The sequence below is a fragment of the Onychostoma macrolepis genome, chromosome 16 (genome assembly GCF_012432095.1).
Source record: "Onychostoma macrolepis isolate SWU-2019 chromosome 16, ASM1243209v1, whole genome shotgun sequence".
Taxonomy (NCBI): domain Eukaryota; kingdom Metazoa; phylum Chordata; class Actinopteri; order Cypriniformes; family Cyprinidae; genus Onychostoma; species Onychostoma macrolepis.
This window is the reverse complement of record NC_081170.1, coordinates 21,368,438-21,393,394: the sequence shown is the minus strand read 5'-3', so window position 1 is coordinate 21,393,394 and position 24,957 is coordinate 21,368,438. Positions and strand designations below refer to the sequence as shown.

General features: G+C 36.0%; 1 protein-coding gene across 1 annotated transcript in view; it reads left to right on the top strand.

Moving 5' to 3' along the window:
* Positions 1–23,111: 23,111 nt before the first annotated feature.
* Positions 23,112–24,957, top strand: part of sntb1 (syntrophin, basic 1) — a 30,952-nt gene continuing 29,106 nt past the window's right edge. The window contains exon 1 of the mRNA XM_058747754.1: positions 23,112–24,089. Coding sequence (XP_058603737.1) covers positions 23,582–24,089 — 508 coding nt within the window. The 5' untranslated portion in view covers positions 23,112–23,581. The remainder of the gene's footprint in view (positions 24,090–24,957) is intronic.

Genomic DNA, 24,957 nt, shown 5'->3' with positions numbered 1-24,957 from the left:
AGTTGGCTAGTGGAACTAAAACATTAAAACAATGTGAGTCAAAATGAAAATAATAATAATAATAATAATTTAATTAAAAAATTAATTCACAAAAATGTTTTCATTAATCCAATTCATCTGCTTTCCTTTTTGGGTTAACTTAAAAATTGGAGTATATTGTGATAGAAAATCTGCATATGCTCTTTTTTTAACTGAAAGTTTTAACTTTCTACAACTACAAAGTAGCAAGTAAACAAATATTGAAATAATTCAGCACTCGTGGTTGGTTCAAATGCCAGCAGCACTGTACAGATGAATTAGCTTGTTTCTTTTGTTTTGTGTTTCTAGATTGAATCTTTCCAGTGCTCTATTGTTTCGGTCCCTCTTGGCAGGCTAAGTCTCTTTTATTTCTGCATCCAATAAAATGTTTCACGTATCAAAACTGAAGAAGGGAGGTGCCCTAAAACACACTCACTACCCATAATCACATCACACAGCTTACAGAAAAGTACCCAACAAAGCAAACCGAACAACAAATTCTCTAATCCCAATGTTAGAGCCAGACAAGTGTATTACTTGGACCAAAGTTCGTTTGAGGGGGAATTTCTCTACAAGAAGACAGCTAAAATGTAAAAAGTAATGAAAGAGTATAATTTTGCACAGGGTGAGTCTCTTGCCAGAACAACTTATGAAGTGCAAACTGCAGAGTCTTTGAATCAAATCTTTCGCTTTGCGTTTATTAACCTCTAGCAGCAGGGTCTGACAGCCTCATCCATCATACTCAACATCCCAGTGTGAATGAAAAGAGATGAGTTCTGCTTCCACTCTGAAAATTACTCTCGAAAAGAGATTTACCGCCATTCTGTTTACATAGAACACACACAGATGTAGTGAGTGAGCACTTCCTCGAATCTCAGTCCAAGAGGAACAATAAAGATATTCCACCAGGAGCAACCCAGGTCGATCTGAATTTGTGAATCATGTGTTGAAATGCGCTGAGTATGTCATAATGTCACGGTGATAATTTGGTGCAATATTATGCATTTAGAGTGGAAACAGTGCTACATTTTGAATAAATGTTCACTTTTGGTGAAGTTAATGAGCCATTGTTGGAAACTTAATGTTCACTTTAGCTAGAATATGAAAGCCAGATTTGTTGTGTAAAGCATGAGTACATCACTGTCCATGTTTTATTTAACCACTTTTATCTGAAGTCAGCTTAATCCCAGATGCAACAAATACAGTCCAAGGTTCAGAGCCAACAACAGAGTAGAAAAGGAGAGAGAAACCAAAAACAAAGTGTGTTTGTGAAGAAATCATGCCAGCTTGAATTCTCATAAATGAAGAAAACAAATGGTCTCTTTACAGCACAGATTGCTGTTGGGTCTCCCTTGAGCCTGATGATTAAAATGAGCTGGCTTTTTAAACATCGGATGACGAATACATGTGAATGAGATGTGTTAGGAGACCTCAAGATCTGCAAGCCAACTCACGTCAAAGGTTGTGAATAAATAGAGGAAGAAGCAAAATTCCCAGCTCAGTATTTTTGCACTAAAAATAACGTCAGTTGATATTAATATTTGTGTCTATGCAAACAATCTCACAGCCCTTACATACACATACACAAATACAGATACACAGATACAGTTGTGACATTGTGGTGAGAAATGTTGGGAAATGTTTTCATCTAGTTTGTATCTTCAAGGAGAAGATGAATGGACTGGATGTGCCATGTTTAGGTCCAGACAGATGCTGAACCTTTTTGCATTTTCTGTGTGGATTTGGAGGAAGAAATTGTGGAATCTCGAAAAGTGTTTAGTCAAGCAGCGTTCCGAGAGTGCTAATAAAACAGTCCAAAACCACAAGGAACTTTTCGCTTTTGCATTGATGCCATAGAAGAACCATTTTTGGTTCCCCAAGGAACCTTTCAGTGAACAGTTCTTAAAAATGTTTCTAGAAATCTAGAAAATCTCACTGTTGAGAATCTTTTGTGGAATGTAAAGGTTCCATGGATGTTAAAGGCTCTTTATGGAATCATCAATTCCAAAAAAAAAAAAAAAAGAACCTTTATTTTTATGAGTTTATGCCAGTAGTTGGAGATAAGATAAGTGATTGTCTTTATGAAAGAGTTAAATTCTTGAATCCTTGAATCCCTGAATCAATTTGTTTAAAAACACAGACTCACACAGGAACTAAATAAATCTTCATTGAGTAAGTCATTGAATCATTCACTCAACTGATTTCATTGCTGTGTTTTGCTTGGAGACATGAAATGGGTTTTGAACTATTTTTATTAACAGAGCAAAAATAAACTAGCAATATTGTTCATATTGTGCAGATAAATTGCTATATATAAAGCAAAGTATGTTAGAAGTTAACATGCAAGACGCTGGAGAGTATCATTTTGTGAATGGGAATTGCAGTTGTTTTGACTGAAGATGCAACAGGATGCAAATTTATTTTATAAGTTTAGTAGTTTGATTACGATGCTACTTGAATCTTCTTTGTGTTCAAGATGCTACATAAACCAGGGGACTTCCTGCAACTGGAACAGTACATGACAAACCCTGTTGTGCTCACTAGATAGGAGTGCTGTTCCATTAGCTCCTTTGGGACTGGGTGTTGGCTGGGTTTGGCTGTCAAATCCATGCTGTATTGTGCTTCATATTACAAAAATTATCTAGTCGTTTGTGCAACATCTGTTCACGCACTTACATAGCATACACCACAGTCTCTTTCACACATTTGTGAGCAGCTTTTGAAATTCAAAACACATGATTTAAGAGGCACTCCCAAACTTTCTAGCATCACATCGAGGTTTTGTATCATTAGCCAAAGGGATTTAAGGAAAAAGGCACAGTTTCAAGATGTAGCAATGAGCAGGGATAATTTACATCTTGATTAACTGCAATGAAAGAGAAGAACTAACCCATTGCATGTTGAGTATACTAAAAGTGCATTACACAATACTGAAGAAAGTTTTGGCACTGCTGAGGTGGTATGGAAGCCCAGGTTTTTTTGACAGTGGCCTTCAGCTCATCTGCATTTTTTGGTCTCTTGTTTCTCATTTTCCTCTTGACAATACAGATTCTCTATAGGGTTCAGGTCTGGTGAGTTTGCTGGCCAGTCAAGCACACCAACACCATGGTCATTTAACCAACTTTTGGTGCTTTTGGCAGTGTGGGCAGGTGCCAAATCCTACTGGAAAATGAAATCAGCATCTTCAAAAAGCTGGTCAGCAGAAGGAAGCATGAAGTGCTCCAAAATTTCTTGGTAAACGGGTGCAGTGACTTTTTCAAAAAACACAATGGACCAACACCAGCAGATGACATTGCACCCCAAATCATCACAGACTGTGGAAACTTAACACTGGACTTCAAGCAACTTGGGCTATGAGCTTCTCCACCCTTCCTCCAGACTCTAGGACCTTGGTTTCCAAATTAAATACAAAACTTGCTCTCATCTGAAAAGAGGACTTTGGACCACTGGGCAACAGTCCAGTTCTTCTTCTCCTTAGCCCAGGTAAGACGCCTCTGTCATTGTCTGTGGTTCAGGAGCGGCTTAACAAGAGGAATACGACAACTGTAGCCAAATTCCTTGACACCTCTGTGTGTGGTGGCTCTTGATGCCTTGGCCCTAGCCTCAGTCCATTCCTTGTGAAGTTCACCCAAATTCTTGAATCGATTTTGCTTGACAATCCTCATAAGGCTGCGGTTCTCTCGGTTGGTTGTGCATCTTTTTCTTCCACACTTTTTCCTTCCACTCAACTTTCTGTTAACATGCTTGGATACAGCACTCTGTGAACAGCCAGCTTCTTTGGCAATGAATGTTTGTGGCTTACCCTCCTTGTGAAGGGTGTCAATGATTGTCTTCTGGACAACTGTCAGATCAGCAGTCTTCCCCATGATTGTGTAGCCTAGTGAACCAAACTGAGAGACCATTTTGAAGGCTCAGGAAACCTTTGCAGGTGTTTTGAAGTGATTAACTGATTGGCATGTCACCATATTCTAATTTGGTGGGTTTTTGTTAAATGTGAGCCAAAATCATCACAATTAAAAGAACCAAAGACTTAAACTACTTCAGTCTGTATGCATTGAATTTATTTAATACACGAGTTTCACAATTTGAGTTGAATTACTGAAATAAATGAACTTTTCCACGAGATTTATTGAGATGCACCTGTATACAACAATTATTTCCGGTCCTGTAACTGGATTGGCCAAAAAGCATACTGTCTTTGTATTTGGAGATCCAGACCATCTTTGAGTTTTTTGGAAACAGTTTCTGTTGGCGGGAGAAAGAAATAACAACTAACAACAAATTAACTTGTCAAATTTGTCTAAAATGTCAGTTACTTCTTTTGTATTGTTGTGCTTTGTATAACTCATATTGCTTAAATATATGTAATTAGTCATGATTTAAAATGTTTGAAAGTATATTACTGTTTAAGAGCGAAAGGATTATGGTTCCCACAAAAAAAGAAAAACAAAAACTTATTATTTCCAGCTGAGTTAACATAATAGCAATGTTGCAAGAATAAACAAGTTGGTAAACTGACAAATTATTTGTAAAAAGAGATTTTGAAATATTTACTGGTTTAATCCCTGCATTAAAACACAAAAAACACGCTAGAATAATAAAATAACACTGTGTTGTTCAAACTATTTGACATTTCTCTGAACATCTAACAACAGTCAGATTTTTGAGAAATGATTCATTTGCTGTAATTAATCATGTTTCTATTACATTGTAAATTGAATACATCCTTGAAGTATTCTCTCTGCATGCATAGACAATAATACCAGTCAAATGCAGTCTAATTGCACTTTTGGCAAATGGAAAATTAAACACAGATGTCCTGACGGAGCGCAGACAGAACATTGCTGTGAAGTATGGAGATACAGTGTCTGCGATGGCCAGGGAGAGAAAACGCAGTAACTGATGACTCTCTCGTAATTTTTCCTTTCTTTAACATTTATTCATGCTGGACATAAAGCACAATATGTTACAAGACTGATTACCAAGACCAGAAACGATTTATATTACATAGAGCTAAATAAACATACATTCTAAGGTGGGACAGTATTGCTTGCTTTCTTTATGTGATTGCAGATAGAATTAACTGTATTTCCTGAAATTGCATTTTAACTTTGAGTGGTTGATCATTGAGTGTGTATTGGCATGAGTAATGATCGGCAGTCATTTCGTTTTGATTAATTGGCAGTTCTAAGAAGAATTGTTTTACACATAATTAGATTAAATGTAGTGACGTTAGGGAACATGTAAATTAAATCAGCCACAATATATTTTAAATACCTAATTTTAAAGTCAATGTAAATTTCCCAACCCATTTTACTGTCATGATAATGCCCCATTACCAGCTGAAAGAGAATATTCAATGAGAAAACATGCAGAGCGGGATTCTGTTGAATTGTGAAATGTCTTTTCAGAGGAAAAACAAGATATTACTCTTTGATTAAACGTTACAAACCAAGCTTTTATTCTGTGAAATAATGCGCACCAATAAATAATTCACACTGACGCCAAGAACGTCAGTTTTAATTTCATTTTGATTTTCAGTCTGTTAATATTTTCTTTGAGGCCTTTATATTCATTTTGCCTCTTTTAAGTGTCAGTTTCAGAGTTTTTTCATATCCAAATGTTCATCAGTTTTCCTTTGAAGTGATTTCATAATCATCTGAACATGAGGTACTATTTCAGACGTGTCATTAGCAAAGGGTGGAGGAGGTCAGTGTCAGATGAAAGAGCAGGGATCGAATTATTTCAGCTGTTTACACATACACATGCATGTATGCTCACATGTTTGCTAAAGTGGTTCTAAAGTGCAGACCTAAAAAAAAAAGCTCTCTGGTAACTCCTTCTGATTTATGTTCTGAATAACCGAATAACCTGGTTTCCAAGTAGTTTAGGTGATGTTAGTTTAGAGTGATTAAAAGACTCCAAATCACTTAATTCACCAATATAATTTTCTGACTGTGCATGTTTTTCTGTCCTTTATGCTTGTCGCTTGCCATATTATATAGGCTAATGTAATCCAGATGGACTCAACAAATTGAAGATTGATAAATCAATAAAAATTTGAATGATGTCAAAATGATGGGCTTTTTGTGACATACGGAACCACTTCAAACTGGCGCGGTCTCATTTCCTGTCTAGCTTGGGCTGGTTGAGCATGAGGTAACTGGGAGTGTACAGACAGATCCGTTAATGCAGGGGTCACACACTGCCTCTCTGTTTGTGGGACAGAAGGAATGAGGGAACTGCAGCTGCCAGAGAGTTTGTACATAAACTGCCACCTTTCCACCTGGCCTCTGGTCATCATATGTTGGTGAACAGTAGATGCATTGTTGCCAGAGGCCGGAGAGAAGATGCATCCTGGACGTGTCCTTTGACAGAGGTCACAGCTCGTAAGCAAAAACCAACAAACAAACACACAAAAGGATCGTTTGTACAACTTAATGACATTTTCTGGTTTATCTACCTGAGTTAAAAATATATTAGGGTCAATGATGTATAATAATACATCAATGTTCACAATAAAGAAAAGAAGAAATCGAGTTTAAGGGTGTATTCACACCTGTCTTGTTTGGTTCGACTGAATCAAACTCAAGTTCGTTTCCCCCCTTGGTGCGGGTCTTTTGGGCAGGTGTGAATACAGCAATCGCACTCGGGTGCGCACCAAACAACCGTACCGAGACCCAGCTGAAGAGGTGGTCTCGGTCTGCTTCCAAACGAACTCTGGTATGGCTGAATGGATGACCTTAAGCACACGTGTGGTTTTGTTTACAATTTCTGGTTCACTTGCAAAAAGGGCAGTGTGAAAGCAAACCACACCAAACAAAAAAAATAAATCAACATTGTACTGTATTTGGTCCGGACCAAAGCAAGTGAACTAGCGGACTTTCCTGGTGTGAATACACCCTAAAACATGTGCCAAGTTGTTTTTTATACCATTTTCATTTAATTACTCTAAAATATCTTGTGGTGTAGCCATAAAATTACAAATAAAAACATATTTTTCCTTAATGTAATGGTGATTTGAGCCATTTTCCGTTCTTTGACATTTCCACAAAGGATTTGACACATGAATCTAACTTGTAGTGCACTGTAAAAAAAAAAAAATTTTTGAGTTTGCTCAACTTATTTTTGTGGGAGATTCTCAATTTTTTAAGCTTACCTTTCTTTCTCAAGTTACATTAGAAAAGAAATGGAACTTAAAAACTATTTTACACTTTTTTTAGCTTTCTTCATGGTCAAAAGACTGTTTTGCACAAAATCTTTCTTTCTTTCTTTCTTTCTTTCTTTCTTTCTTTCTTTCTTTCTTTCTTTCCTTCTTTCTTTCTTTGTTTCTTCAAAGTTGTATGCATATATATCACATATACGTAAAACTAGCCAAAGTCACATGATACAACACAAAATATACATATAACAAAAAACAAAATTACTTTTAATATATAGAACAATATTACAACATTTTGTATGATATCTATGGCTTTAACACTTACACTTTATAATAATCTTAATAATTCCACATTTATTAATTTAACATTTTTAAATATATTTTTCAAGGTAAAAATTATTGTTTAAAGTATCATGAATTACTAATATCATTATGTTTCTGGGGAGTGGCACCACACTTGTTTTATCATAAAAAGGTCAATATTATCTGAGATTTGACATTAAGTCTGCAGGTCTTTATTGTCATTTCCTGTTTTCTTTTTTGTTTGTTTTTTTGTTTTTTGTTTTGTTTTGTTTTGTTTTCAGCATGTTTCTGCATGTTAGTTGAACCACACAACTTTTGCTGAATATCCTGAAATAAAATATGAAAAACTAAAAACATCCTCATTATATCAAGATGAAATCATTGTATGTTTGAAATTATATATATATATATATATATATATATATATATATTAGTGCTGTCAAGCGATTAATCGCGATTAATCACATCCAAAATAAAAGTGTTTGTTTACATATTATATGTATGTGTGCTGTGTATATTTATTATGTATATATAAATACACACACAAGCATGTATATATTTCAGAAAAATATGTTATGTTTATATATGAAATAAATGTATTTATAATATAAATTATATGAATATTAATATATAGATTTTCAAAATATATACTGTATGTGTGTGTATTTATATATATACATAATAAACAGAACACACACATATATTATGCAAACAAAAACTTTTATTTTGTATGTGATTAATCACGATTAATCATTTGACAGCACTTAGACACACACATATATGTACATTCATAAAACATTGTGCAGGACACTAAATCCTGGTTGTTCTATTGGGATTGTACTATTATCATCTCTAATATTAGATCAAATTAGATAAAAGCTTCTGCCTAGTGACTGTTTTTTAAATACACAGAAGGAAAGGATGGTGATGTCACCTACAGAGGAGCCAGGGGCAGCAGAACAATATCTCAACATGTGTGACAAATTATTATTTAGAGTTCATGAAAAGCTTTTGAGCACAATTATTTGATTAGATGCTTTAATTAATGGTGTTGCATCATGGGAAACATTGTAAGCAGAGTATTGATCTGCCCCGGGGAAGCCAGGTGCCTGTTTTGCATTAGAGATGAGAGAGGGCAGAGTGAACAACAAAGAGTATGAGACACATGAAATGAGAAACGCCCTACTATTGGATTCAGACAGGGACACATGTGCACATGTGGTGTCGCTTAACGAAGGCCATAAGACGCAAGTTTGAGGGAGACAGAAATGATCGAAAGGCCAGTGAATGACAGAGTGAAACTCTGAGTGCCAAGAACTGTGATGCAATAACATCAATATTATCACTGCAAGTCTTTTATCTGGCCTGTGGTGAAACCCTTACAATTGCAAAGACCACCACAGACTTGATGTACTTTATACATTTATCACAGTTTGTCTTGATATTTCATGTTATGTTATTTTAATGAAAGTTGGGTGTTTTCTACTTATCTTTGATGGGGAAGATTGGGCATTGTTCTGCAAGTCAAAAAGAAGTATAGCCAATATATGTTTAAATACACGTAGGCCTATTACAATTTACTACAATCAGAGCAGCATTTAAGTTAATTTTTTTTTAACTAAACAAAAAAGAAGTTTGAATGAGCCTTGTACATTAATTATTGATGCAATGCCATTTTGTGTTGTAGCTTTTTATTATGCTACACAGCTAAAATAAAAATACCCCAAAACTTTGTTCAATGTTCTGGCAAGGTTCTTTTAAAGTTATGAACAAATGTTCTTCCAGTAACATTAATAGAACGTTCGGTAACACTTAAGGACCAATTCTCACTATTAAATAGTTGCTTATTAGCATGCCTTTTATTAAAATATTGGTATTTATAAAAGGCATATTCTGCATGGCCATATTCTACAACCCTAATCCAATACCTAAACTTAACCTTAATAATTTATTGTGCAGCAAATTGGGAGTTTACTGAGGCAAAAGTCGTAATTAATGGTTTGTTGGTAGTGAGAATTGGACATTAAAATGAAGTGTGACCGAACGTTCATTCAAAGTTATCTGGTCTTAAATAATGTTCTCAAAAATATTTATACATTGTTCATGGAAAATTTCTTTGTAAACGTTTTAGTCTGAAATTGTTTAAATGTTCAAAGTCTTACTGGGAATGTTAGCAAAACGTTCATAGAACATATTTTGTTAGCTAGGACTGTACTGCAGCTAACTGCTAGCTTACTGGAAAAGTCATAATCATGTGTGAGTGACAGAGATTACCTTAGGTTTCTTGCAAATGCAAGGCTAAATCTGTGGCCTCTTGTGACGCTATAGCAAATCACTCACAGGTGAGCTGTGTGAGTCTAACATAAATCATGAACACTGGTTTATTCCCAAACCACTTACTTCTCTGAACTGAAAAAAAAAGAATCAAATAAATAGCTGTATAAATCATCTCCAAAGCTTCTGCGTCTCTCAAGAAAGAAACGAAACACTAGACGGTGTGATATCAGACTGTAACTAGATTTTGGAACCATAGAGATCTCCCTTTTATTTGACATTGACTATGTAGCACAATGAAAAGTGACTTTATTCAGAACCACCTGAAATTACAGCTGATATTGATGGTAATCAGAGCAGTGGTCTTCTGTATAGCTAGTATTTCATGAAATAAGGTCTTCTGAAATCAGTCTTCATTGTTTCAGAGGAACCAACCAAATTTGCATCTGAACTTCACCATTTATGAGTTTTAATCATCATGAGGATGCATATGATGACAGAATTTTTAGTCTAAAGCAAATTACTCAATTTTGCAACTTAATAGTCAAAGCTACAAATTGAAAGTGTCAAGGTGAGTTGTTGAGAAGGTCAACAGCATCTTCCTCATTCAATGAAACACCAATTTGCTAATGTTGCCTTTGCCTTGTTTACAATGGAGATAATCTTTCGTTTTCCTTTAATCTTTTTTATTTTTCCTTTTTTTTTTTTTTCTAAAGCTACTCCGGAACAATGCTGTGTGTTTGTAAAAAGCACTTTACACATAAATTGCATTAAAAGTAGAATGACGCCTCTGAGGGGAAGATGTATATACACGGAGGGATCACTAATTCTTTGCTATTGTGCTGAATCAGTGCTAATAGGTCATCTCCTTCTTCCTCTTCTTTTCTCCACATATATCTCTTACACTGCCAACAGACTAAAATCACACAAAAAAAAAAAACCAAGATGGAGATAGGACCAATAAACAAAGTCATATAAAAAGCATTGAAATGAAGCACTTGCCCAGATTGAAGAACTTTAGCATGATTAATGAAATGAAACATGAGAAAAAGCGAGAGAGAGAGAGAGAGAGAGAGAGAGAGAGAGAGAGAGGATAGAGGGTGTGTGAGACAGAGAAAGAGAAACATTAGAGAGTGGCTTAATCCAAACAGCTCCACTTGGACACCTTATTTCAGTCTCAATATCACAGCAGCTCTGGGAGCCCGACTGTGAAACTCCTCTGACACACTTTCCATTGTGTTCCATCAGAACTGGCAAGTTAGTGGGTCACTGTATACATCCAATTCAAGCCTCGCACAATCTCTCTCACAGTCTGGAAAGACGTGCTTTTGGTGAAGTTGCATGGACTCTATCTGGGTGGTTTAAATGCAGTCACACACAGGAAGTTATTCATCTAACATTGACATCCTAGGATAAACACATACAGTGCTTTTGTATACAACCCTTACAAAAGCCATTTGCCACTACAATGGAGCACGTATAATCTTAAGCATAAAGCTGGTGAAAAATAGGACACTTTAGAAATATATAAACAGATGTGTGTTTTCAAACGTTGTGCGTCAAATGAAATGTTTGAATAATTACCTTCAGTTAGTCCATTAAACTGACATAAAATGATCAGTTAAAAACAGCAGTTCTAAGAAAATCCCCAACAGCTCATGGTGTTGCAACACAACTTTTCAACAGTTTACAACAGTAGAGGAGACAGATGCTTGTAACACAAGGTGTTGGATGAAATCACTTTCATACATGATCGTCATCCTCAGGGTGACAGTTAGAAGAAGTCAAAACAGACTTACAGGACAAAAAAAAAAAAAAATCAGAGTTAGAAAAATCCTATAGGCCTACTATAACTATAATGTTGGCTAAAGTTTTAAAGAGTATAAAACGAAAAGGAAAGCCCATATGACACATTTAACGCTAACAACACAGAAGATAAATGATACACTGGAATTACATTGAGAATGTTCTTTTTTTCAGCTGATGAATGCATAAAACATTGACAGCCAATCAGAATCCACCCAACTTTAACTTGAGCCTTTAAAGTGACAGACAACATAACTGCATAACAGCAGTGCATTTATAATGCTGAGACACACCCTTAAATCACAGCTATTTTACGTTTTAGCTATTTATTGGTGAATTTGTATGAATTTGTGATCTCATACATATGTTTTCATAGATCATGCCTCTTTATGTTTAAGTGTGAAAGTGAGTTAGAATCAAATCGTACAAATTCACCACCTATTTGCCAAACTATGAAATAGTTCAGTTTTTTTACTAGATCAAGTTGAATAAATGGAGCATTATTACCAATGGCAGTTATCTTAAAGTTATCTTTATAGTTATCATTATCATAGTTTGTCAATGGGCCTTCACATTTTGTGACTTGTTCAGTTCTATTGCACTCACAGACTGAATAATCTGTTATTTTACACAATTAAGAACATGCACACACTCTGATTATACTTTTTTTAATTGTTAGCTTAAGTTTTATGTATTTGTTCAATTTTTTTCAACTTGCTGGAATATAATGCTTTTAAATTTTGAATGCTTAAAATGAAAAATAAACAATACTTTAAAAATGTAAAAAAATTTACTTTAAGTAAATTTGTTTAACAAAATAAATGCCCGTAATTTTTTTAAACTGACTTGTATTTTGGAGAGAAATAGACACTGGACAAAAACATGGCTGTTCAGCATGGAGTAGGATGAAACAGCACTTGCACTTAAGGATAGTTCACCCAAAAAATGAAAATTATGTCATTAATTACTCACCCTCATGTTGTTCCAAGCCAAATTAAGATATTTTTGATGAAATCCGAGAGAAATCCATCATGGTACTCTCAATAATGGCGGAGGATGATGCGGAAGAAAAGAATTGTTGAATAAAGTCATTATTTTTCTTTGCGCACAAAAAGTATTCTCGTAGCTTCATAAAATTACGGTTAAACCACTGATGTCAAATGGACTATTTTAACGTTTCTGTGCCTGAGAACATTTCAGTTGCATTGCTGTCTATGGAGGGTCAGAAAGCTCTCGGATTTCATAAAAATATCTTAATTTCTGTTCCAAAGATGAACGAAGGTCTTATGGGTTTGGAACGACATGAGGGTGAGTAATTAATGACAGAATTTTCATTTTGTGTGAACTATCCCTTTAACATTAATTTTCACAGTTTAGATTCGAACAAGTCCAAAATAACTTTAATTTGGTGCAGACACATGTGAGACTATAAAAAAGGTTTTAAAAAAGGTTTTTTGCAAAAAAAAACGATGTTAAACTAAATAAATAAATACATTTCAACCATCCCAGATCACCTCAAATATGTTGATGCTTTTTTTTTTTTTTTTTTGGCTTGCTTGCTTGCTTGTTTTATGAACTTTTGGATCACTGCAGTTTTACAATGTTACTTGTTTACATCATTTACTTGTTTTATATCACAGTGAAAACCGATTTAAAAAAAAGAAAAAAGAAAAAACACTTTCCACTGAAAGCCTCTCCCTACATGGTTCACCCGCAGGTGTGACCTCCAGCCCTTGCAGAGCTGGTGATGTAATAGCAAAGCAGGTGTGTGTATGTATGTGTCTGGTTGTTTTCCTTGCAGCTGAAAATCTCCATAGAGTGGTGTCTTACAGATGTGCAGGGCTTATTTCTAGCACTGTGCCAACTACTCACGCTGTGTGATCTCACTCCATTCACACTTAAATGCACTCATACAATCATGCTATACACTCCACAGAGCCCCGAGTCAACCTCTCCTGTCATTAGGCACCCAGTCAAAGCTTTGTGGTCAGCGAGAGCCAATCTGTTCGCTACGGGGAGAATTGACACTTACGTAAATGACTAAAGCTCAGAATCAGTTGATCATAGAAGCGCTATCATTTATATATATATATATATATAAATATATATATATATATATATATTTAATTCAATGTTACTTGCCATTTCTTTGTGATTTACTAATAAATTTAACCCTCATTTGAACAGTGTATATAGATGCAGTGGGAATGTGACCTACTGACGGTTGATTACAAAGGGAAAATTCAACTGAAATAAAAACGTCTCCAAGAAAAGGCTCCCACAATGTTGTAAAGTGGAAGGACGCCATTCATGAGAATGGTGCCATGCCAATATCATTTGCCAGGGTCGGCTCCAATGCAGGCTCTTCAGTATATACACACATGCATGCACACACACACACACACACACGCACACACACATACATACACACACACACACACACACACACACACACACACAAACACTCACGCAAATCATTAACAATAATTGCCCTATTGTTTGTTCTTAGTATATGAAGGGATTCTCTGTATGGGAATATATCCCAGACAGTTTCCATAAAGATATACTGAGACTCATATTTCACACTCTTTTTCCTCAAAAAGAAAAGCTCAAAATGTGTGTGTCGCTCCCTCTAGTGTAGGGATGTGAAAGTGGAGAGGTAGAATTGGCTTTTTTATTCACCGGAATCAATCACAGGCCCCATTGACATGTACAGCTACACTAGCATTTCAAAAACTAATTTTGCCCTCAGATGTCTAAATAACTTCATACTGACTCATCAGCTTTTGCTGTCACACAGTGGAACGAATGCAAACATGCACAGCTGTGTTGTGAAGGTGGGACGATTAAACTGTGTGCTGTTCAAATGGGAAAACAATGTTGCCATGCCAGATAACATGGTGCAAACAAATAATATTATTATGACACTTTATTGTTATTATTTTATTCTATTTATTTATTTATTTTTCAGTTTTGTTTCTAATGAGTACAGACAAAAGGAAAAGGAAAAGGAAAATGAGAATGAGAATGAGAATGAGAGTTCATTTGGTCTGAAAGGATTTATCATCTCTTTTATTCTGGAACTGCACATCTAACTAGTGCCAGAATAAAGACTGCCAATATCCATTAGCAGAGTGAAATTACACTGTTTACACAAACACAAGCATTTCTGGATTGGTTTTGAACAGGGAGATTAGCAGAGAGTGTTGGCAATAAATCTGTGACCACAGGAAGAGTGACAATGAGAGCGAGAGTGTGACAAACTGCACTTCAGTCATCATGCAAAATCTTTTAAACTATAATTATCATGATTTAAAAGCACTAAGCAAATGCCATTGAGCGAAATGTATACAACAGTTAGTTCTGGTCCTCAAAATTGATTGGTTGAAGCGAGTTCCAAGAAGATTTAGTCCAACATAACTGGGCCTTTTCTCTGTTTGGATCACTAACTGTTCAGATTTAGATTTGTGCATTAGTGGTGGGGATTTGGAGACATGTGACAGTGAACTCTTTTTTTTTTTGTGGAGCCAAAATTGACAGTGGCTCACTACATTGTGTTTAAAATGTAGGTTTCCCAATACCAGCTTCACCAAGTAGGTGGCGCCAAGTGACCACTGTCATTTGAGTATTATGAGTAATTGAATAATTCATTCAATGGCCAGTAGGGGGCAACAAGTAAAAGGTCTTTATGTGTAACAAGTCACTGAATCATATATTCAATCAATTTATTCAAAAACAATGATTCATTTGGCACTGAAACGACATTCTTGTGCAAAATTCGGAGACACGAGACAGTTGAACTGTTTTTGTTTGCGAACCAAAAACAGACATAGTAATTCGCAATATTGTGTGTAAAATATGGGTTACCCAATATCAAATTTGTCAGTATTGTCAGAATTCTGTCTTTTGTGAGTCACTGAACCACTCATTCAGACAATTTGTTCAAAAACAATGATTAATTCTAGAACAAAATGACACTATTGTGCTATGCTTAAAGACACAAACTGGTTAATTCTGCTGTGGAAATATTTTCTGTTGCAGAGCAAAAAATTACAGCAACAAACAATTTTGTGTATAAAATGTAGGTTACAAATACAGACGTCACCAGTAGGTGGCGACAAGTGACTACTGCCTTTTGTGTATTATGAATCATTGAATCGTTCATTCAACTAATTCATTCAAAAACAATGATTCATTTTGGAATGAAATGCTACTGCTATGCGATACTCGAAAACATGTAATGGTTCATTCTACTGTGGAACTATCTTCATTTGTGTGGACAATAATTTTCAATATTGCATTGATATTGTATATATTGAATACTGAGTCTTGCATTCAACAATTTGCACACACACACACACACACACACACATAATCATTTGGCAACGAAACAACACTGCTGAGTGATGTTGATTACCTGATACCAACTTTACCGGTAGGTGGTGACAATACCACGTGACAACGATTCAATTACGAATGAAATGCCACTACTGATGTGTGATACACAGTTCACTGTGGAACCATTTTCATTTGTGGAGCAAAAAATTAACAGTCACTTGCAATATTATGCCTAAAATGTAAGTTACACAATACAAACGTCTTATTTATTAAAAAAAGTTTGCAGAGCCATTAGAAAAAAAGAGACATTTTGGAAATCTTTTCACTTCAGCCTTGATTTTGGCTTCAAACAGTGGAGTAGCCAGATGTGATTTTTTTATTGTTGGATTAGCTGTCAATTAAAGTCTGTTCCAATAATGACACACACCATGACTGCAAAATTCTGGGTTTATCGTGCTTGCCAACAGTAGTAAACTTTGATGATTTGATGATCATTATCTCTAAACACCTGCCACACATGCCATTCCTCCTGATACATACACAATACATTGTCAAAACACATAAACACATATGAAACACATAAAACATATGAAACATATTTACTTTTTTTTTTTTTTTTTTTTTTAAGAACACATGTACAACTTTGACAGTCATTATCCTTCCAGGACATCAGAGAGGTTTGGTGAGTATTACTGCTGTCCACACAGGGAGAATTAAACCAGGAGCCATCAAATGGTTCCACATGGGCTTTACAATAACATCCTGCACATGCTAACAGGAGAAAAGCTCCAGCCAGTCAGACAGAAAAACTTACAGATCTCATATCATATAAGTTTTCAGCCCAGCTCAGTCCGTTTATTTCACAATCACAGCACAAAGTTAACCAATTCTACTCCAATGACAGCCCCTGGAGAGATGGCAAAGGCGTCCACAGAATATAATCCCACTGACCTGTTCTTAGTAAACCTGTAGCGTTTTATGGGTCAAGTGGTCCTGCAAAAGACAGTGACCAGAGACATTTGATAGTATATAACTGCATACACTCATATACAAAGATGTGATGGAAAGCAGCAGTACAGAACAGTAAGACTTTTAATTAACTTAAATGAAAAAGGCTGGAAAGAGGAATATTGCAGTTAAATAACCTTCCAATATGTTTTAAGGGTCAGTTTATGGGCATATTATTCAACACACCTTGTTATACGCCAGCTCAGATAATATTATTCCACAATGCCTCTGGCCTATTAACAGTGCATCAGCTAAAAATAACAAAATAATTGGATTGAAATGGGAAAACACAGATAGTGGAATTTTGCATTGAAACTGCACAGTTCTTCTGTTCTGCTGTCAGTCACAAAGAATATGGTGTCATGGTAATTCTTTCACAGTGTTTGTAAAATAAGCAATTCAAAAGTCTGGAAATCTTACCCTGTGACAGCTGGAAGACAGTGCCAGCAGGACATGTTAAATGTAGATTTTTTTTCACTCCTGGTTCTGTTCTTTCTAAATTATGAACGATAATTTATAAAAATTTTGGAGATTCATATTGCTGATCAGAAAACTGAGCTGTAATGTTAGATATAATGTTGAAGGTGTTTAAACAACATAAACAATATGTCCTTTTATTCCAAAGAGACAGTATTGTACTAAAGATGGTCCTGAATGACATATTTTGGCCCTTTTATCTTTCATACTCTCACTTTATAGCCCTGTGGGTGAACTTGTTTTGTCATTACTTGATTGAACTGTGAAAAAGCTTGAACTGATGTTTTATTCATGAATACAAATAATTTCCCCCGAGAGTTTCTAAGCCGGTTATTTCTCTAATTACCTTATATAAGGTGTTCTTATAATTGTGTTGCTCCACATTTCCATATTTTGACGACTGTTATAAACAAGGAGAAATTAGTATCTTTGGTGGAATGCTTGGCAATATAAGTTCTGTTTTCAGGATCTTACAGTATGTTGGGCAGAGGGAGGACGAAAAGCCATGAAAATAAAATCCATAATTGGCTTTAGTAGAAAAATACAGGCGTCTTAGATGTGTTATTTTAATGAGCACACTTCTGGCACCTATTGTGCTGTTTATCACTAATATAGCAGATAAGACCACCACGTTCCCCAAATATAGACCTGCTGTTTTCATTTATAATGTGGCTGCCTCAGAATACATTTGAGCAGTATTTGAAAACAAAGAAAACATTTGGCATCAAAGTTCACCTTTACATATTTAACAAGCGTTAAAAGCAAACTGTGTGTTGGTTTAAACAGCAGGAAAATTTGATGCCAGGAATAGGGTTTTTGTTTCAGACCACATTTCGTAGGCACTGGCTTTGTAAAGGCGCGCCACAAATAGCCTGTCAGTTAAAGCTTTGATGAGTTGTGCATTTAAATGCCTTAAAAAAGCATATTCCTTATGCTCTTATAGTTTCTGCTGCAGTTAATAAAGTGTGCTATTCCTTGGCGATTTATCTTAAAGACATTCAAAACTGCACATGTGGATAAAACAGACATTTCTTGGACTGAAATTCTCAGTAGGATAACACACACTTAAAAACAAACAAATCTCATAGAATCTCACGAGATACACAGAATCTCGTAGATTACAATTTGCATCTAGACGGATGTACTGTTACTTCAAAAATTTGAGTGTTATATTAGACAGCAACTTGTCTTTTGAAAATCATCTTTCCCATGTTACAAAAACAGCAATCTTCCATCTTAGAAACATTGCCAAGTTACGGAACATGTTACCTGTTTCTGAAAAGCTAATTCATGCATGCATGACCTCTAGACTGGACTATTGTAATGCACTGCTAGCTGGTTGTCCTGCATCTTCAATAAACAAGCTACAGGTAGTCCAAAATGCAGCGGCTAGAGTCCTTACCAGGTCAAGAAACTATGATCATATTACCCCAATTTTACATTCTCTGCACTGGCTCCCTATTAAGTTCCGTATCAGTTACAAAATATTACCTAACTAGTCTTCTATCTTGCTACAATCCAACCCGCTCCCTAAGGTCGCAAAACTCTGGACTTTTGGTAGTACCTAGGATAGCAAAGTCCACTAAAGGAGGAAGAGCTTTTTCACATTTGGCTCCCAAACTCTGGAATAGCCTTCTTGATAACGTTCGTGGTTCAGACACACTCTCTCTGTTTAAATCTAGATTAAAGACACATCTCTTTAGCCAAGCATTCACATAATGCATCTCATAACCTTGTACTTCAGTTACTTCTGATGCACATTTTCATTCTTTTGCTTGGGTTAAACACGCTAATATTTCTCTATTACTATCTCTGTTTCTGCCACAAGCTTCAGTCTGGATCCAGCCCTTACAAAGACCTGAGATGACCGAACACCTGAGAAGAGATGATGCCAACCCTCTGAAGGAGTGGATCGCAGATCTACAATGGCCTTCATAATAATATTAATTATAATATTTCTTGAATAATTATTAATCAAAGTTACATTTATGCATGTTAGAAAATAACTGAATATGGCTTTAGTCTGCCTTTTTACTCTCTAAGAAGCTGCTCTCATTGTGTGTGTGTAGTTAACCATATTTGATAAGATTCAGGGCAGAGCCTGGCAACCTTGAAATACAGATAAGAGTTCTCTGTGTACATGTGTGTGAGTGTCTGTCTTTGCAGCTAGATGCGGAGACAGCCCACTAGGAAACCGTCATTTGCCGTCACCCTGATGTCCAGGGTAACAGATATACGTCTCCGAGAGACCTATTGCGTCTGACCTCTGATCACTTGTCACCAATATAATCACTTGAAGATATGCTTCGAATTTTACGTCCATGTGTGGAGATTTTCTAAGTTTATCTACCAACCAGAATCTTGCTTACCTATGTATTGACGTAATTAGTGACCTCTGTTAGAGTATAACTGTTGGTGTCTGGAACATATACACAGAGCGGCCTACAAACTCCATCGAGAGTGTTGAAGCTGACTTCTGCTGATGAAATTGCAAACTATTTTCTTCAGTAAATTTTTCATCAGTTGGTTGCATCTCTGACTCCTGGTCTTCATTCAACACACCTAGTCCTTGGCTTTTAACTGTAAATTCCCCGTACACCTCAGACAACATACAAAACTACCAACCTTTGCTATAAGTTTGATTGCAACATATAATCATTGCTGTTAATAGTCTGTTTGATTACATGACATTAACTAACTGCTTGATTTTTACCATACATTTCTGCTATATGGACATCAACTTGAGATAGTCACCACTGATAAGCTATATAGCCTAATGTAGAAACTGTAATTTTCTGTAAATCTGCTTTGCAATGATTCGCATCATGAAAAGCACTATACAAATGAACTTGAATTGAACTTATTGCATTACAGCTTGGTCTTCCACTATGTTCCCATGATGCAATGCAATAGCAGTACCCAACAATATACAGTACACTAACAGCCAGGCAGAGAAATAAAACAAAAGTCAGGAGGGCGGTGGTACAGTTATATAGACTTAAGACTGTTACATAAGCTTTATGTAGATGGTTATTATTTTTTTATTTTATATAAATATATGTTTAAATCATGCATTAGTCATGATTTATTAGTCATATGCGCAAGCTTTCTACTGAACGCAAACAATGCTGATTAGGTTGAAGACGGTAACTTGGGGAGAACAATTGCTGAATAAATTATGTTATCATTGTTTTCTTTGTGCACAAAAAGTATTCTTGTAGCAATCAAGCTGATTGGTTCATGCTGCATATGCAGCCAATGAGCTTACTGCCTTGCATTTATATGGCTGGCTAGTATTCACTTGAAATTCCTACAGCGCGCTTTCAGAGTTTCTCTGAAACCCTTCACCTTCCCCAGCTCCACCTGTATAGATCTGCTACGGGTTATTTTATATGCTGTTTGTGCAGCAGCAGTATGTCTTAAATACTCACGGCACCGTATCGCCATATGCATTGGCAGAAGCAAGTTCTATACTTGCTTGCAGCAGCAGCAGCAATAATCTACAACTACAGCAATAACCAACAGCAGCAGAAATTCAGCAGCAGTGTAGCAGATCTATTCCACCAAGACCAAATACATTAACATTGTCATATCCATCACCATGCTAAAATCTTCCGAGAGTTGTCATGCTTGAACTAACCCTTTAAAGCATTTTTAAAAATTTATAATTTGAACATTTTCAGAAATAATATTTTCATAACGTAATGGGAACATTAGCAAACATAGTAGAACATATTTTTTGTTAGTTGTGAATAAGAATCAGTTGGGAATACTGATATAAAACAAATGTATTGTAATTAATTATGACATTTTATAAATTTATATAACACCTTTGCATCCTGTTTAAAATCTCAAACTAAAAGTATGCAGAAATACTGACAGAAAGAACATGCATAAGTCATTGAATTATTCGCATGGCACTCGTGATTTCAAGATCATTTTATACTTAAACCACACACAGAAAAAATCTTGACGGTAGTTGGGAAGTAATGAAAGTACATGGATGCATCTGTCCTTCACCTTTGAGTCATTCTCTTCTCACCATTCACTGGAGAGCACTAATGTTTCTACATGGCCTTTTATTTCAACTCTAATGAGCTGCATGTGCCTCCCTGCTGTTTCACTATCGTGAGGGACCGACAAAAAAGCACTCGCACAATTTAGAAAGGAAAAAGAGGGGGGAAAACATTCCCCTGGGTGCAGCAGGCCTTCTAAATTACAGGCACAGATTCCTGCAAGTTGTAGTGGGTTAACTTGTAAATTTCATGCAAGTCTTAATCCTTAATTTAGTCGTAATCAAACCCAGAGCGACATGAAACACTGTTTAGGGCACAAACATTGTTCACAGCAACACTACTGTTCTCGTTTTCTTTAGACAGCTTAATGAAATCACTTCTGATCACATTTTATTGCTGTATTGTATTAGATCATAGTGTTTGCTTCAAAGTCAGCTTATGAACCAGTGGAAATGAAACATAAAAAGGATCACTATCAAGTTTGCAGATCTAACCTGCTATTTAGAAAATGTTTATTTTGAGGAACTAATTTAGTCCACAGCTTATTTTTCTTGCTTTGATCATTAGTCAAGTACAGAAACAATCTGCTTATTTAAAACAAACAAACTAACTTAAAAACAAGCATGTATTCCAACGACTGCATAGCTTTGTTATGTTTTGATGTTATATTTTTGTGTAAACTGTTACCATGTAAAAATGAAATCTTATTTTGTTTCTACATTTCACAGTAGCAAGTAAGACTTTTTATATGGCCCCTTGTAAAACTCTTTATAACCCATATTTTGTGGCCAAAATATATTTTATATTTATTCTAAATATATGTTATAAACAGTGAAGCTCAATGAAATATATTTAATGTCAACCTTCATTTACCAAAATATATTTTAAAATGTATTTGAGGGGAAAGAAAATACATTTCCAACCTTACAGTAGCCTACATTTAGGCTAAATGCAATAGCCTACTAGAGAAAATAATAATAATAATAATAATAGTTTAATTTATACATATGTATGATTATGTATACGATTACACGTTATAGAAATATGAAATATATAGAGCAAATTATATTTTTAAATGCTTTTCAGAAATATACAAAAATGTCTGAAACATATTTTGGTAGAAAATTAACGTAAATGGGCTATATTGTAAGTTTTTGGTATAAATATATTTAAACATAAATATATAGGGCTATACATTAGACAAAAATGCTGTTTACAAACGATCAAATATATATATATATATATAAATAAAATGCAAACAAAATACAATTGCGCCATTTCTTTTCTGTACTGGTGTCATGTAAATGCAGTAACCAATAATAAACACTAGATGGCAATAAAAACTCAACTTTTAGCGTCACTGAAACCCGTGCGGTGTGGCGGACTGTTCATTTGCAGCGTTTTGTTTACAATATGTAACACATCCGTTTTTGCCACCTTGCTTGGAGATAATCATCACAAATAAACTTTTCTCCATTACGTATTTGTGTGAATTAAAGCAGCGGAAATCTATGTTCCATACTTACACACAAGACGCTAATTATGGGTGGTTAATGCGGTCTTAAAAGAACATGTTCTTTTTAAATATAACTATTTCATTATAGTTTTATAAATATACACGTTTTAAATATTTCAGTGACCACAGACGTATGATTACAAGTGGCTGCGTGCGTTAACGTACGTTAACTTAAACGCTTGGTGAGCAGAAATCGCGTTCACCTGAGGTAACTTAAAGTTAATAAGAAACACGTTAAGTTAGACCGAAGAAGTATCGCAAGAACATTTCTCATATACATTCTTTATAATTCCCAAACTGCTGATTCACACTTCAAACGTTAAAAAGAACCGCCGATTTAAAGATTTGAATTGCCGTCTTTCATTGTGGAGGTAACTTGGTGCTTAACACAGTTTAAGACAAGACCGTGCCTGTGATAGATGATGTACTTAACAGATGAATCACACAGACTTCAATCCGAACATTTCCTGACAGCGAGAGAGAGAGTTCAGCATAGCCACACACAGGACATCTCAGACATTTGCTCCACCCAAAGAGGATATGCATGTGGAGCCTGTAGAGGGGCTGAAACTATCCAACCTGAATCACAACTTTTTCCTTGTCCGGGGGTAAAGTCCTGTGCGCGTGTATGAAATCACATGGCATTTTAAGAATGCTTCAAAGATGGCGGTTTGTGGTAACAGAGTGCAGAAAAGTGCATGTTTGGAGGTGCTAGTGCGAGAGCGATGGCACGCGGTCCTGGCGAATTTAAGCGACGCGTCGCTGACGCTCAGTTGCGAGGAGCCCGCGACCGACGCCAGCGTTAACCTGAACGGCATCACCACCAACGGCTCCTACGGTGACCAGCCGGACCCCACCAACAGTCCCAAAGCCGGAATAAGGACTCCTTTCACGGATTCACAAGTCCCTGAAGCGATTGCGAACCGCAAAAGATGTGTCAAAGTTATCAAGCAGGAGGTCGGTGGATTAGGGATAAGCATCAAAGGCGGGAAGGAGAACAAGATGCCTATTCTTATTAGTAAAATATTCAAAGGTCTGGCTGCGGACCAGACTCAGGCGCTGTATGTGGGGGACGCGATACTGTCTGTGAACGCGATCAATCTGCGGGACGCCACGCACGACGAGGCGGTGCAGGTGCTGAAGAAAGCGGGCAGAGAGGTTATCCTGGAAGGTAAGGCTAGAAAACTGTCAGTGGGGCTGTTGAGTTTGAGTCAGGTGTGAATGGACCTGTTGGTGAGAAGAATTGAAGCATAAACAACATTCACAAGGTTGATAAGGCTTACTTTATGCTAAAAACACGTTTGGAACACTACCTCTCTAAAACCAGCAAGTTGCCCAGCTAAATCAACTAAATGCCATCTTGGAAACCAGTACAAACCAGGTTAGACCAGCAAACCAGGCTGGTTTAAGTTGTGTTCATGAAGGTACTACAAACACGCCCTTCACTTACACCTGTGGAAAGTCATTGCCAGAGTGATGGACGTGTTTGCTGTGCCCTCCGGTGTTGTGCATTACGGATGAAAGCACCCTTGAGAGTGATAAAGATGTGAGATTCCCTCTCACTGCATCATAAAAGCATACCTCGGATTTCAGAGGGACGTTCATAACTTTGCCACTCTCTAGGATGTTTTCATTCCGCTTAATCATGTTGAATGTTTTCACAATGCAGCTGAAGATTTCAAGAAATGTGGTTAGACTCACAATGCATTTTAATTGCATTGCAACAGCAGCTACAAATAAAATACATGCCATGCAAAATAAGCAAATAGTGTACCATTTAAAAACGTGCAAAATATGCAAACTTGATTTAGGCAAATTAAGAGCTAAGGTCCTAGCACACTGTAGGGAAATACTGAGCATTTATCAATGTTTATGCTTCAAAAAGGTGTTTATTGAGATTGGAATATGGGAGAATTTTCAGCAAGCAAATGTATTATATTTATTCTGTCAAAGATACTATTGTAAGAATGTTTCCTGTTGTAATCCGTATTTCCTTGTCCTATACAATTTAAAATCCCAGTCACACAGTATATGCAAAG